Source organism: Molothrus aeneus, chromosome 6 (genome assembly GCF_037042795.1).
Source record: "Molothrus aeneus isolate 106 chromosome 6, BPBGC_Maene_1.0, whole genome shotgun sequence".
NCBI lineage: Eukaryota > Metazoa > Chordata > Aves > Passeriformes > Icteridae > Molothrus > Molothrus aeneus.
Genome location: NC_089651.1, coordinates 11,523,849 through 11,538,545, shown reverse-complemented (window position 1 = coordinate 11,538,545; position 14,697 = coordinate 11,523,849). Strand labels below are relative to the sequence as shown.

At 43.9% G+C, this 14,697-nt stretch overlaps 2 protein-coding genes across 2 annotated transcripts; one reads left to right on the top strand and one right to left on the bottom strand.

Moving 5' to 3' along the window:
* The first annotated feature begins 201 nt into the window (after nt 1-201).
* Nucleotides 202-5,078, top strand: AKIP1 (A-kinase interacting protein 1). The gene is made up of 5 exons (XM_066552838.1): nt 202-284; nt 506-583; nt 3,558-3,668; nt 3,880-3,930; nt 4,628-5,078. Exons 1-5 carry the CDS (start codon nt 207-209, stop codon nt 4,769-4,771), a joined length of 462 nt encoding a protein of 153 aa, XP_066408935.1. The 5' UTR covers nt 202-206; the 3' UTR covers nt 4,772-5,078.
* On the bottom strand, nt 1,272-13,405 carry C6H11orf16 (chromosome 6 C11orf16 homolog). The gene is made up of 9 exons (XM_066552834.1): nt 13,351-13,405; nt 12,007-12,211; nt 11,060-11,210; nt 9,975-10,203; nt 8,553-9,218; nt 7,943-8,118; nt 7,901-7,903; nt 6,126-6,299; nt 1,272-4,173 (listed from the first exon to the last, which is right to left on the bottom strand). The coding sequence occupies exons 2-9, from the start codon at nt 12,171-12,173 to the stop codon at nt 4,105-4,107; spliced, it is 1,635 nt and encodes a 544-aa protein (XP_066408931.1). The 5' UTR covers nt 12,174-12,211; nt 13,351-13,405; the 3' UTR covers nt 1,272-4,104.
* Between the last annotated feature and the right edge of the window lie 1,292 nt (nt 13,406-14,697).

The window sequence follows — 14,697 nt, the reverse complement described above, 5'->3', positions numbered from 1 at the left end:
GACCCTTTCCGGGAAAGCCTGCCCGGACGCGCCTCTCCTGCGTTACCGCAGGGCAGGGAGCGAGCGTGAGGGACAAACAAAGCGCCCCGAGCCCTCCGCGGGGCCGCATCCCGGCGGGAGCCGCCCCGGTGCCCCCGGGCCGGGCTGAGGGCGGGGCGGGGCTGAGGGCGTGGCGGCGCGTGCGCAGTGCGGCGGCGCAGGGCGGGATGGCGGTGGCGCGCGCTGTGCTGGAGCGGGCGCGGCGGCGCTCGGCGGGCGCGGCCCCGGGCCCGGCCCCGGTCCTGGTCAGTGCCGTGCGCGCACCCGCGGACACGCACACACACATACAGATAGGGACCGGGAGATGCACGGAGATACATCTCCGTACAGGCCGCGGACAGACGGCCGCGCAGAGCTACCCGCCCCGCCCGGTGCCCCCGAGGGCTCTGCGGCTCCGTGCCCCGCCACGCTCTGGCTCTAAGCGACGGGCGGCACGCTGGGTGACCGGGAATGTCTCTCGTTGCAGGACCAGGACCGGGAACGCCTCAATGCAGCGTTCGCTTCGATTATGAATTTGATGAGAGGAGTCTCAAAGGAATGCGAGGTGAGGGTCAGCCCCGGAGCCGCCCAAAGAGGAATGCTCAGGATGTGCCTGCCAGAGGCCTCGCTACTTTCACTGCAAAAATTGGGATTCAGGTTTGCTCGTTGTTTGGCAAGGGTTCAGCAGTGAGCCCGGGGTGCCGGCCGAGATGAAGAAGTTTGGGGCATTCAGCATCATGTGCAGGGTACATTTCAGCGGTGTTGTCCGGGCCGGCTGAGCTGGTTCCACCCTGGCTGATAAACATCACTGCATTTTCTATCGACAGTACCCAGTAGCCCGGTACAGATTTTAGCAGGTTTCTCCATTTCTTGGTGGAAACGCAGTGTGGTTAGAGAGACAGAAATGTCAGGTGGCATCACAAAATACATTGTGTCACAAGGTATGGAATGTTTCCAGTGCTCCAAAGTATCTCTGCTGGGTTTTAGCCTCATGACATAGTAACCTTGTGTTGTTATCAGGGGAACGCGAGCCACTCCTGCTGGCTGATATCCTGTTCTGGCTTCTGGAAATAAGGGAGAGTTTCAGTCTCCAGTGCAGAGATGCTTTGTGTCCCGTGTTTGTTTTGAATTTAGTGTTGTTGCTGTTGTGATTTAACCCCACCAGCAACTAAGTACCATACAGCTCACTCCCTCCCTGCCCTCCTCCCCTGGCAGGATGGGGAGGAGAATCTGGAGAAAACAAAACTCGTGGGTTGAGATAAGAACAGTTTATTAATTGAAACAAAGTAAAATATGATAACACCAATGGTAATAACAGTAATAATTGTGATGAAAAGGGGAGAGAGAAATAAAACACAATATGAACAAGTAATGCACAATACAGTTGATCACCACTCACTGACCAGTGCCAGGCAGCAGTCAGCCCCTCAGACAACTCTCCCTGTTTATATACATGACATTCTACGGTACGGAATTTCCTTTTGGCTAGCTTGGGTCAGCTGTCACAGCCCTGCTCCCTCCCAGCTTTTTGTGCAGCTCCCCACTGGCAGAGTGTGAGAACAGTCCTTGGCTTAGGGTGAGCACTACTCAGCAATAACCAAAACACCACTTTGTTATCGACACTGTACTCTGCTAACTCCAAAACACAGCACTCTGCCAACTGCTAGGAGGAAAACTTGCTCCATCCCAGACAAAACCAGGCCAAACTGCATTTAGGATGTAGCTACTGGGTAAGGAGTGTGGGCTCAGCTCTCTGTGTGTGCTGAGAAGAAATGGAGAGGTTTGGTGTGCAGGTGCACAGCTCCACTGTTCTCTGGCTGGCAGGTGTCACTGCTCTGCTGGGTGACATGGGCAGACTGGAGCCAGCCTCTGCCAGCCCCTCCCTGTGAGCACAGCCCTGCAGCCCAGCTACTGCACTGAACTGAGAATTCCATTCAGTTGGTGCCCTTAGGGATCTGTTATCCTAACTCAGCAGGGAGCTCACTGCCTGCAGGGCTGATACAGAGCCCAAGTCTGCAATTAAATTAGAGAAAACAGTACTCCAGCACACCAAGTGATTAGCTCATAAGCAACTCCTTTATAATTTCAAAGCAGTACACACGCAGTAAGCAGTTAATCCTAGAACAACTGGGGCAGAATAGAGTTTTACACAAGACAAAACAAAGTGTAGTGAGGCCCATCCTTACCAGTGACTTGGCAGTGCTAGGTTTACACTTGGACTCTATGATCCTAAGGGTGTCTTCCAACCTAAATTATTCTTGTGGTCTATCTTGTGCCCTGTTAAGAGTATTAAAATTGGAACAAGCAATGGATGACTTCCACATTCATGCATCAGCCAAGACAGTACTGCTTCAGTCATTTCTCTAGAGAAGAAGAGTCATAAAAGGGGGGAAATGTCAAACCCATAAGTTCATGGGTAAATTTTACAAAGTGCAAATAAAAATGCACAGCTGAATACAACCATTTAGGCACTCGAATGCAAACAATTAAACTTGTAGTTTAAGATGAGATGTTTGGGGTTGCTAAGGGATTGAAATTTATCCATTTCTCACCAAAAGTTGGATTTAATTTCTTTGCTCTGTGCCATCATGTAAAAGAGATGCTCTGTGAGGCATTATGCACCAGGTCAGAGCATCTGATATATTTTGCAGCTTCACAAAAACTGCAATACAAGCAACCAGATCTGTTGATTTGTGCACAAGCTAAGGAATAAAGGACAGCAGTAGATTTGGAAATAAGAATTTCTATTTGCCTTAATTTTGTTACATTTAGTCTTGACAGTCAGGGACAAGAGAAACACCAGTGAAATAAGAGATATTTTGGATCTTTTTGGTCCCTGTGAACAAAAAGGTAGCATTGGTAGGAGTTCTGTGGTGACAACAGATGGCAGCAGAACTGTACTCAAGAGTTTAATTTGCAGTGGGGAAGATGCCAGCACATCTGCAGTGCAACCAGAAGGCGGCTGCTGTGTGCTTAAATGCACTTCTCAAAGCTGCTGTGGAAAGGATACCAGCCTTGAAGACACTTCAGATTCTTTACTGACTCATTTTTCAGTATTAGCATATTCTGCTTTTAGAGCACTGCTGCTGCACATGGCCTGCAGAACCCACCTTCACTGACTGGCTTGCAGAGCACCTGGCTTGCATACATGTCCTCTTAAGGACCCATAAACTATGTCTTCTTCCACCAGAGCTTTTCTTGATCAGGCAGGCATTTCCAGAGTATTTATTCCTTCTAACATTTTCATTAATTCAGTTCTGAGGTGTCAGAGTCCCCGCCATACATATTGTTGGTATTTAATTCCAATAACATATTGTATTAGGAATACAAAATCAGGCCTGCCTGAGAGAATCCTGTAGCAGAAGGCAGGTGGCCTTTGGAGGTACAGGCATTGTTTTCACCCCCACAGAGAACAAACCAGCCAATTAGTACACAGCATCAGTATTTGTGTAGTTCTACTTTCAATTGTAAATCTGCAGTGGCTGCAAGTATGGTTTGACACCTCTCACATGATATTTTCTGTTTCTGTTGCTGTCCAGAAGTGCTATAGGTCTATGGCAACCAACAAGTGCAAAGAGAATGAAATCAGACACTTCTGCAAGTATCATGGCAAGTCAGTAGAAAGAAAGATGGATCCCACAGAAGAAGAGGTAAGTAGGTACTTTTGGTTTTGATGAAAGGTGACATAAAAACACCTGGACTGATCCAAGCCTGTGTTGGGTTGGGGGATGGCACAGTCACTTCTTGTGGCACCAATCAGTGTACTATCCATCCTTTTGTGCACCTAAAGCTTCCCCTCTCTTGGCCTGGGTTTGCACTGTATGCTGGATCATTAGAAAATAATTTTATTTTTCTTTCCAGGAGACTGAAGGTTCTGTAGAACCCAGCCAAGCTCAAACTTGCCAGCAAAGAGTAAGTGTATAGAATACTTTGGTTTTAAGTGGAGGTATTTGCTAGCATTTCTTTTATCATTTTGAATCCAACTGGTTACAAATTGTGACAGATCTGGAGACCTTGATAGCACAGCAGATTCACAAGCATAATATATGTGTAGGCAGTCAAATGGCCATACAGAGACTTGCACAATTAGTTGGAAACAAGATTGTGGCATTCTTGCACTTGGTCCTCCCACGGGCTCTCTGAAGACTCCTGTTCCTCAAGGAGAAGAAAACTGGTTTTATTTTTCAAAGCTTAACACCTCAGCAAATCAATTTCAGGAACTTGCAAGCCAGAAAAGATGAGAAACACTGAATCTGTGCCACACTATTAATTACTGAGAGCACCTTTGGTATAGGGAACAGGAATTCCCAGGTTTATGTTCAGAACTGTCTAGGTTGGTAAATTTCAGTTTTGTAAGATGTAAATTTACAGCACAGTGATTATTTCCATCAATTGAAACATTAGCTGGAATACTTTGAGTATGGCACTTGCTAATTTTTGTACTGACAGAAATATTTTTGTTTGCACTGCCTTCCATATACTTAGAAAAAATCTTACTATATTTATATAGCAGCTGAAATGTAATTTTTTTTACCCAAACACAAATTTTTTTGGGGGGGGAGGAAATGTAAGATAACTACCCAATAACCTTTTTTTTTTTTTCTTAAAGCCCAGAAGAAACTCCAAAGATTTCTACATTGAAGTTTCTCCTGGCATCTATTCTGTCACAGCCATCTCAGAAGACATGGTGAAACAAACCCATGTAGTAGATGTCAATGCAGGACAAAGCGTTGATTTAACTTTTGTCCTGTGATATTTGTTGTTTCCTGGCAATAGCAGGAATAAAACATGAGGTCCTTTTTAATGTGTGTAATGAGCTATAGATATCTTTTTCTTGTTAGCACTTTAACAGTAGCTTCCTCTCTAGGACTCCATTTTTATGGCCTGTATATTTGTTTTCTACTTAATGCAATTATATGCAGCCCACTTTGTACATTGATTTTTATAAATATTTGTACATTGTGTGCCTTTTAAATCCAATTATGTGACTGTGTAATTCCAGATTCTTCTGCTCTAAACAATTAAAGATACAATCAGTGAAATAAAATATATGATCAAGCCTTTGTGATGACAGCTTCTTTTGTATTATCCTCAGAGAGAGCCCCCATGTCACAGTGTTGACCAGAGAGCATGATCCATGTGGTGTGAATATGGGTGTACATCAGCTTCTGTAGGCTGGCACTGATTTTGGAGCAGCTGGCTCACAAGCCACTCTCCTATCTCTACTTTTGCTAGTCTGGTAAAGAAATGAAATACAAATGAAATTCCCTACCTAGAACCCCAACTCAGAAACGTGCTGAAATGTGTGTCAGGTGTTCAGTCTAGGCACATGAGCTATTGATTCAGGTTCTGTCTCTTTGCAGACCACACTAAACCTCTTTTCTGAGGGCTGTGGGGTTCCCTAAATTATCCAATTTACTGCTGAGCAACTGCACACTGCAGCTTATGGCCAAGTTCATATGCTTTAAACACGAGCAGTCCCACTAACAAAACTCCCTGGATGCTTAATTTTGCCAGAGGACCAGGTTCCACGTTTAGAATGAGTGATGTGATCTGTCATCTTTCTGTAGCTGATAGTATTAAGGTTTCCATTCATTTTCATCAGAATATAAAAATCAGTGGCTTGAATGCTAATCATTTTGTTGTTTGTATCTACAGTAGCAGGTCCTTTAGCCTCTGGCTACTTTTGCTTGTGCTTTAATCCCCAAAAAAATCTTTCAGCTGTCAGGTTGTATTGTTTCTCCATTCCTCCTGGCTTTCTACAAACAGAAACTGTTTTGATGAATTTCTGTGGCTCACCCCAGAGAGCTATAGACAAATGGGAGGTTTATTGGACTCTTGGTGTGCATCTGCTCAGGCTTTTAGTGCTCCTACTAGCTCATCTGATCTCTTCAGAACTGTAAAGTCAAGTCCAAATAGTTAAGAATTTACTGTAGCACTTTGGAATAAAGAATGAGGATGCTCAAGTTTAATGTGGGTGAAAGCAGAGTTTCTCACTTCTTAAAATTATATAGTCATCCATAAAGATATTCTACTGAGACAGTACCTGAAGCAGAACCTAATTTGTTTAAAAAAAATATAACACTGATAGAGAAGAAGCAGTTTACCTGAAATTTCAGCCCCTGAACTTGATCAGTTTTACATGTACTGAATTCTGGTTGATCATGTCTCTCTCTGCTTTGCTGCAAGTGAGCTCTGACAGGGTCATCTCCAACACAAGTGGCTTCACATTTATCATCAGATGCTGCTTTGTATCTTTGTTCTGATGCTGCAAAGCCTTCCTGGAAGACAGAAAACAAATCCCTCAGAAGTCTGATCTAAAAAAAGCATCAGTGTCTTGTTAACTGCTGCTTTGCTGGCTGTACCTGTGCCTCACATAGCTTTAATACAGGTCTATTTTCTGGGCTGGCACAAACTTTACTGCTGAAACACACAATTGGACAGCAAGACCAAAGGATTTTCAGAAGCTGCTAGGCTTTGATTAAAAACTTTTTTACTTCAGAAGTCAGGAGGATTTTGTTGACTGCAGTGAGGGTACATCAGCCCCCCAGAGAGTACCTCTAGGAAGCCTGTCCTCTCACTCCACTTGTTTGCTGCAAGCCACTTCTGATGCAGCCTGCAGCATGTGATAAAACTGCTTCAGCTATCTCAGAGTAGCAATGGATCTTGTGGGTTTAAATCACCAAGGGGCTCTTTTACAAGAATGAAATTCTATCATTATACCCTGTATTGCCACGTTGCATCCACTACTGTGATTCATGCTGCTGCTTTGGGGCTGGAATGAAACAATTCTGCTTTCTTATTAGTTTTACCAAAAGGCAACTCATGTCACTTCAGTGCACAGCTCTGACACTGCTTACATAGAGCATGCCTGCCTAGAGCTCCACACTGCCTGAAAATTCCTAGGAAATCAATTACAAAGGTGTGTGGTTATGTAACCATGATTATTTAACCAATAAAGTAGAATAGAAATAGAAAGTAGGAACCATACAGTTGATAAGTTGGCATCTGCTTAAAATGAATGAGTACAGTTGTGAGAATACAAGATGTATTCCTGTATATTCTCTGTTCATCAAGACATGTTATTAATGGATTCATCTCTAAACATGCAAGTTTAGAACATTTGAAGTTTTACTTTGCAGTCAGCTCACAGTAGCAAGAGCATGAAGGTACAGAGAAGCTAATATTTGATTTCATGAATATCATTTATTAATTCTACCCTGATGCTCTTGTGCAGAGCACTGTTTCTGTTCATCCTGACATTCTCTTTCATCTTATCCTTCTTCCTGTAAGTTTTTTCTTCCTCATTTCTGTTTGCTTTTTTTAGCATTCATGTTCTGATTTTTTTTCAAGTTTTTCTAAAGCATGAGGGAAACCAGGCCTAAAAACCAGGGTAGTGGTGCTGTTCCTAGCTGTGACACAGTTTGCTTACTCTGTATCCCCCAGCTTCACAGCAGGAATCTGCTGTTTAAACTGCTTGCCTCTACTGAGGAAAAGAAACTCAGCAAAGACTGCCTTGAAACAGAATCTGCTTTTATCTCTCAGAGGCAGAAACTGGGACTGTCACAATTTGATAGGCAGAGCTCAGCACCTCTCCATGGATTTAACACAGGACTTCTTTGGGTAGATGTCAATGGGCATTTGGCAGGTTTCTGAATTGAAATCTGCAACACTGAATGCTCTCATGGCTACTGACATTTGTTTCCATTTTACCACATAGCTCCAGCCATACCTTAAACCTTTTGTTTTGGTTTCATTAGTGGAGAACTTTCCTACCTATCACAAAACTGGTGGATGGCCCCAGGAAGCAGCTACAAACAATGTCTTTTTCTTGCCAGGTTCCAAACTATTTATAAGAATACTTTTTTCCATTCAAACAAACCTCCTGCTTACATAACCACAGAACTAATACAGATTATCTTACCCTCAATGATGGCTTGAAATCTTGGTCTCTTAGGATTGTTTTCAGTGTGAGTTGCCCTCTGGGAGTCTGGTCAGTGGTTTCAAACGTTCCACTCTGCTGAGCTGGGGCCACACTGGACATGTCCCCAGTGAAGATGGCTTGGGATTCCAGCTGGCCCTTTGTACAACTTCCAGGTCCTGGGAAGGAGTAAAATTGTGTCTAAGAGTGAAACCAGAACTGAAATGGAGAAACATTCATTTCAGAAAAGAGAAAAATGCACTTTAAGCCTGAAAGGAATTATTTCAGTTTGCTCTGAATGGGTGAGCTATGCAGGTTAATGAAGATGTTAGCATCATAAAAGGCATAGGAAAATGACAGGAAACAGAGAGGAATATCTGGCTTCCAAATAAAATTAATTTTTCTGGTAGTTTTCCATGGGAAAAGTGGCCAAAAGAAGAGCCAGATGAGGAGGCAGAAATATTGGGGAGGGGGAAGAATTGTATCAGAGTCTGATATGCAAATTTACAGTATTAATACCAATAACCTGCAGGCAAAGTGACTGCCCTGCCCAGAAGACTTTTGGTTTTGTTCCCTCTGGCAGCTGGTTCCCTGTGGGGTTGTTTGAAGGTACCTGAATTACTGGAATGGAACTTGAGGTGGCTTCTTTTCCAATATTCCCCTTCAGGTCTTGCAGAATTCCTCAACCTGGGCTTTTCAAGACAGCTGGAGCCTGTGTTAACAGCACTGTCCCCCCCAGTACCCTTAGTGAGGGGTGGCTTCAGGTCCCTCTCTGAATCAGAAGAGGAAGCAGATGTTGCCACAGCTGCAGCTTCTCCTTGTTTTGTGCCTTTCAGTTCTAGAAGGCCTGGAGAGAGCTCACTGCTGGACTCTGCCTCTTCAGCTCTGTCCTGAAAGACCAGAGACCTGGAGGGAAGAGGCCACCAGGCAGCAGCACAGGGCTGGCAGCAGCAGATGCACCTTACCCAGGCTGATGAACAGCAGATGCCACCAGCACAGTGGTGCTGGAAATGTGGCCAGCAGGGAGAGCAGAGCAAGCAGCGCTTGGCAAGGCTACACAGAGCACAAACAGGAATCAGGGATGCCTTGGGACAGCAGGGAAAAATACAAGAGTTAGAGTCCTGGCTTGGTCTGGGCTTCACCCTGCTGGTGAAGGGCATGTGGATCATCTCCACAATCCTCTCCCACAGGCTAGGAGGGATCCACAGAGCCACACCACGGGGGAGTTTCACTTGCTTGTCGTTCCAGAACTGGACTGTAATTTCTTCATCTTCTGAGGCTGTTAAGAGAAACAGCAAGCAGCCTTAAGCAGCTGGGCAGTGCACACAGACAGATCAGGCTTTGCAGCTTTATGCACTTTCTACTCCTGTCAAGAGGCAGGATCAACTCTTGCCCCTCTCTAACACCTCACCACAGTGTCACAGAGGTGAGTGGGCAGCCTGGACACCATCAGTAAACCAACAGGCCTGGCAGCATCTTTCCTCCCAATTTGTAATCAGAGGAACGAGAAAACGGTACAGTTTTACATGAACAAGAAAACAGAACAAGATGACAGTAATTTCTGTTGTTGCTGCCAAATTTAGCAGTACTGCTCTGAGAATAGTATTTTGGTAAGTCAGTGGAGCTTGACTGTCAGACACAGGAAAAATGAATGAGCTGCTGAAATCTCCTACGTCTGGCTATAAAATCACCCCCAGATGTACCATTTGGTACAAATGTGAGCATTTAAGCTCAGATGAATGCTTCCTGGAAGTTGTCTCACTTGTATGTGTCATGAAAAGGCCACAGTCCTGCACATGGCAGCCACAGCCTTGTCCCAGCTACACTCATGGGCACAGATGATGACATTTTTATGGGTCACAGTTTCCTCAGGGTCACACCGGTGAGGTTACACACAGATATCCTGCAAGCTTGGAGCAACACTGGGCTGCTGTCTGTGCTCTGTTGTTTCTCTGGCAGCAGCACCCTGACAGGAGTTTATCCTCACTGGTGTGCCAGAGGAACAAGAGGAGGAAGAGAGTAGCACTTTCCTTACCTCGTAAGGGATCCCTTGTCTCAATGCCTCTGAGAACAGTTCCTGGGCCATACCTGGCCCCATCTGGCTCCCAGGGTGCCAGCACTCTGTCTCCAGGGAGCAAGGAGTGTTTCATCCCATTCACATATTCCAGGATGTCACCCTGTGCAGTTTTTTGCACACACACTGGATGCCTTCCATGTGACACAAGTGGTTTGGCAAACTCTACCAGGAACATGCCTCTTTCACTCTGTTAGCAGGAACAAAATAACAATTCCACTGAAAAACAGTCAATAATGGGCCAAGTAATGCAACTTTTGCTGGGAGGCCATCCTGTGCCTATATGACTTAAGTAAAACAAGCCTGAACAGCAGCTAGAGTGTGTGGTGTTAGTTCAGCACTGAGACAGCCCCAAAAAACTCCATGAGGCTCACCTGAAAGCAAGATGAGTGAAGCATATGCTCAGATTCACTACCACTAGGATCTGTATTTTCTTTCCCAAGAGAAAAAGCTACAGACAACTGTACTTCACAAACCATGCTGTGTGTGCCAAGGAACAGAGGACACTAAAGCCATTCAGACCTATTCATCACTCATGCCCAAGTCCTTCCTCATTACATACAACACTAGCTCTGCTTCTTGGGGGGTTGTTGGGAATTTTTATTTTCTTTTATATTAAGGCCTGTGAAGAGGCTTTCCATCAACAATGAGATGAGGTACTTCCCTGTTCTTGAGAAAGAACAGACTCCTTTTTGTGTTAAGTTTGAAATGCTAACAAACCAATGAATTAAAGCTTTCACTACCCTTTCTGGAAAGACCCTGAGCCTGGGTCTGTGGCTGACTCAAGCTGCACATGTGTACATAAAACACAAACCCTTTTCCTGTGCTGTTGATGGTTCTGTGTCTACACACAACAGCAGCCCCTAAACTGCTGGCAGCAGCACTGGGGCTGCCTCAGTGCCCAGCACCAGAACAAGGCTGCTCAAGCACCTGCTGTCCTGGTGATCTGTTCTCTAATCTCATCAAAAACTGAACCAAAAACTGCTACACTGAACTCAGGTGGTGTGAGAACTGCCCCCAGCTACCACACAGCAGCCATCACTCACCTCTATCCCCTCTTTTACTGTACCAGGGTAATAAAATCCATCTTGTTCCCCTCTAGCCAGCACAGGCACATTGCTGTCTGTGCCCCCTGACTCCCCCAGGCTCTTCCATGCTGGGCCAGGGGAAGGGAGACAGTGGCTGATCCATTGGCACCTCAAAGAAAAGAAAATGGGTCAGCCCTGAAAGAAACAGATTCTGCAGGTCATGGAAAAAATCATCTTGTAAGGTTTAAGAACTGGAACGCTCCACCTCATTTTGTAGCACTCCCACAAACCAAATAGTGTGGGAAGAAACAGAAAACTTGCTTGTGCTGGGATAATTCCTTGATCTTGGGAAAAACACACCAGTGCCCAATTTTACTCAGATTTCTTCGCTTTGGGGTTTACAGGAAGTGAGCCAGGAGCATGCTGGAAACCCGGGCCAGCATTACTTGCACCAGCTCCTTTGCTGTTTACCTGGCAAGACAATGCAACCCTTCAGATCAGGAGAAAAAAATCCACCTGCAGCACAGAGCACAGCATAGGTGCACTCCAGAGTGCTGGAGCTGATGGTTTACACTGCAGCATTCAGGGAACAGCAAAGCAGAGAAGGAAACAACAAAACTGCTGGTTGATGACAGCTTCTAGTTCAAAACTGGGAAAATAATCCCCTGTCACAAAGCATTAGCAACATTTCATGGAAGATGACTGCTAAGGCAAAATGCTTTTATTTATCCCAATAATATTAAAGGAATGTTTCTTTGATGGGAGGCTTACTCAAGCTTTGCCCTTCATAATCTCCAAGGTAGCAAATAACTTTAGTCAATACATCTAAAAAACTGCCAGTGCAGGGGTGGGAAAGCTCAAATGATGTTCAAGCTGCTAATTTATTAATCTGACACACCAGCCTGGTTTATCCCTTTAGATAGACAAAAAACAAATCCCAGACTTAAACAAGAACTTGATTTTACCTCTGGGGGGTGAGGTGCTCAGCAATCCAGGCAGGGTGCACAACAAAAGAGCTCCTGCAGCAGGGATTAACTGTGGATATGACAGTGGAACAGGAAAACTTGTCCAAAGCTGGCCTCACACTGCAATACCTGTGACCCCTGGGCAGGGACCCTTCCAAATGAGCCATACTTGGAAAAGCTGCTGCCTGCAGGACTCGGCTGTGACCTGTTGGAAGAAAAGAGACAACAAGCAAGTGCTGGCCAGTGTACCTCAAGAACCCAGTAATTTTGATTAATCGTTTATTTTTGTTTAAAAACACCGAATTCAAAATATTCAGACTGGCAGTTGGCCAGATGAGCCCACATGACTGACTTCAGTGATCTTCACTCACCCAAATCCTAACCTGGAAAAAGGGCAGAAACACCCAAGGAAACACTAAATGCTGTCAAAATCTCCAGGAAAATAATAACTTTCACCTCCCTCCAACATTTGTTTCCTGCTCTCTTTTCTTACACATACATTCTTCCTTTAAAGCTGTCTTGTACAGAGCCAGCCAAACCTTCCCTGTTTTACAAGCTGAGACAGAAATTACAGCTGAAGTTGACAAGCTGAGTAAACGTGACAGGTTTTGAACTTGATGTTAAGATTACATTTCCCTGTTATTTATTTATAATGATGTATTAAGAGGAAATATTTTGATCTTACAGCTGCCCTGTCATGTTTTAACAGTAGGATTATGGCTTGCAACAAGAAAGAATGAGATGCTCAGAGGTGACAAGTGATAACTATTCAGAGGCTGTCACAGTAAGATCAATGATGTGATGCTATCTCTGGTAATTTCAAAAGATGTAGTAGACAAGCTTCCATTAATCTTTTTCTTTTTAAATATTGCTTAGAATCACTTATAACATTGGCATGGAAACTCAACAACCTATAAAATTTAAATGCTTAATTTATTTTACAAAATGCAGTTTAAGCACAAGTGTTTAGATGATATTTTGTGTCTTATCTAAGAATTATGATCTGGAAGTCTTTTTAATGGAGACTCCCAGATAGATACATAATTTCAGATAACTAGCACAGCAAACCCAGCAAGAAGAGGGGATTAACTGCTGCAAAATTCATATTTAAGTCAGGAAATCAGCACAATAGATCAATTTATTCCATGACTGCACAAACTGCTGTTATAAACCAAAACAAGATGGAATCAGTAACGCTTTGCAAAGAAAGGCAACTATCACTTCTACATTAAAGCACATTTTAACACCCCTGTTTCTACACACAACAGTGCATTGACAAAGGCAATTACACTGCTTTTTCTGGACAACTCCAAGTACTTTGGCACAGCGGTATTTTAGACTTACCTGCTATTGGTAACAATACACCATTTGGATTTAGTCTGAATGCAGAAATGCCACCCTTCTGCCTGTTGGACACAGGGAGCCTTTGGTTGCCAGTGTTTCCCAGTTGCTATGGAGGTTGCCACAGCTGTTACTCCCAGGACTGGCCATCCTGGCCTGACTGGTTAAAACCCAGCAGAACGCGACTTCAGAGAGGACCATTTGACTGCCACACATTTGCTCTATTTTCATCTCCCCATGGATCTCCTGCACCACAGGGAGGGAATTTTAAGAGAGCTCCGTGTCCTCTAGGCTTCTGCCTATGACTGCAGGGCAAAAACCAGCATCAAAGTTACAGTTCAGGTTAAGGAAAATTAAAAAAAAAAGCTTACCACCACAGGGTGTGACAAATCAACATGTTTGAAATGTGCACAGAAAGGCTGAAGCTGAGACAAACCAAGGTGAAACCACTTGACAACTTTCTCTTTTCACAATAAGGAGGAAGGATTAATGAATTCTACCTCTCTCTTACCAAGTGCCTATCAAAAATATGTCATGTTATAATGCAGAAACCTACCTGTTAATCTCTGCTGAGACCCCTAATTTTCACATCCTCCTTAAAAGAAAGGCCAAGAGTTGACATTTGTTGATTTTTTTTGTTTGGTTAGTTTTGTTTGTGGTTTTTTGGGGGAAGGAGGTGCTTGGAATGCTTAATTGCCTTTTTCAAGGCATGTTTCAATTCACTGCCATAAAACCAATGTAACAGGGTGGGATAAGTGCAGTAATGGAGGATACATCACTTGGGAAGTCTGTAACCATTTTTTTTGTACATTCTGCTGCACAGCCAGCCTACAAGCTCTCATGCTGGCAGCAGAATTATTTAGTATCAATGATTCCTTTACACAGAGTAAATGTTAAGACATTTTATTGGTTATAAGCTCAACTCTCTTCATCATCTTCACACAGTTCTATTTTATAACACTTAACTGAAACCATCAGCAGTACAGAGGAACAGACTGGGAGGTTGGGGAAGACCACTCCAGACCTCAAACATTATCAGTCAAAGTCCCAAAAAATTTCTATTGCAGTTTATTTTTACACTGATGGCTAAAACCTTGCCAGCCCTCTTTATACTATGTATTTTATAAGCAGTCCTAATAATTTTTAAGGGCACTGATATCTGTATAAGAGTCCAATTCTCAATAGAAATTACGCAATGTCAAAAAGTTTTCAATGTGATTAAAATATTCACTAATAAGAAAATTATGGAAAAGCACTCACAAAACTTTATGCTTTCTTCCTATGTTCAGTAACTGTGCTTCAGAGAGCTCCTACCCTACTCTATTTTTCTGTTTTAAACTAAATTATCCT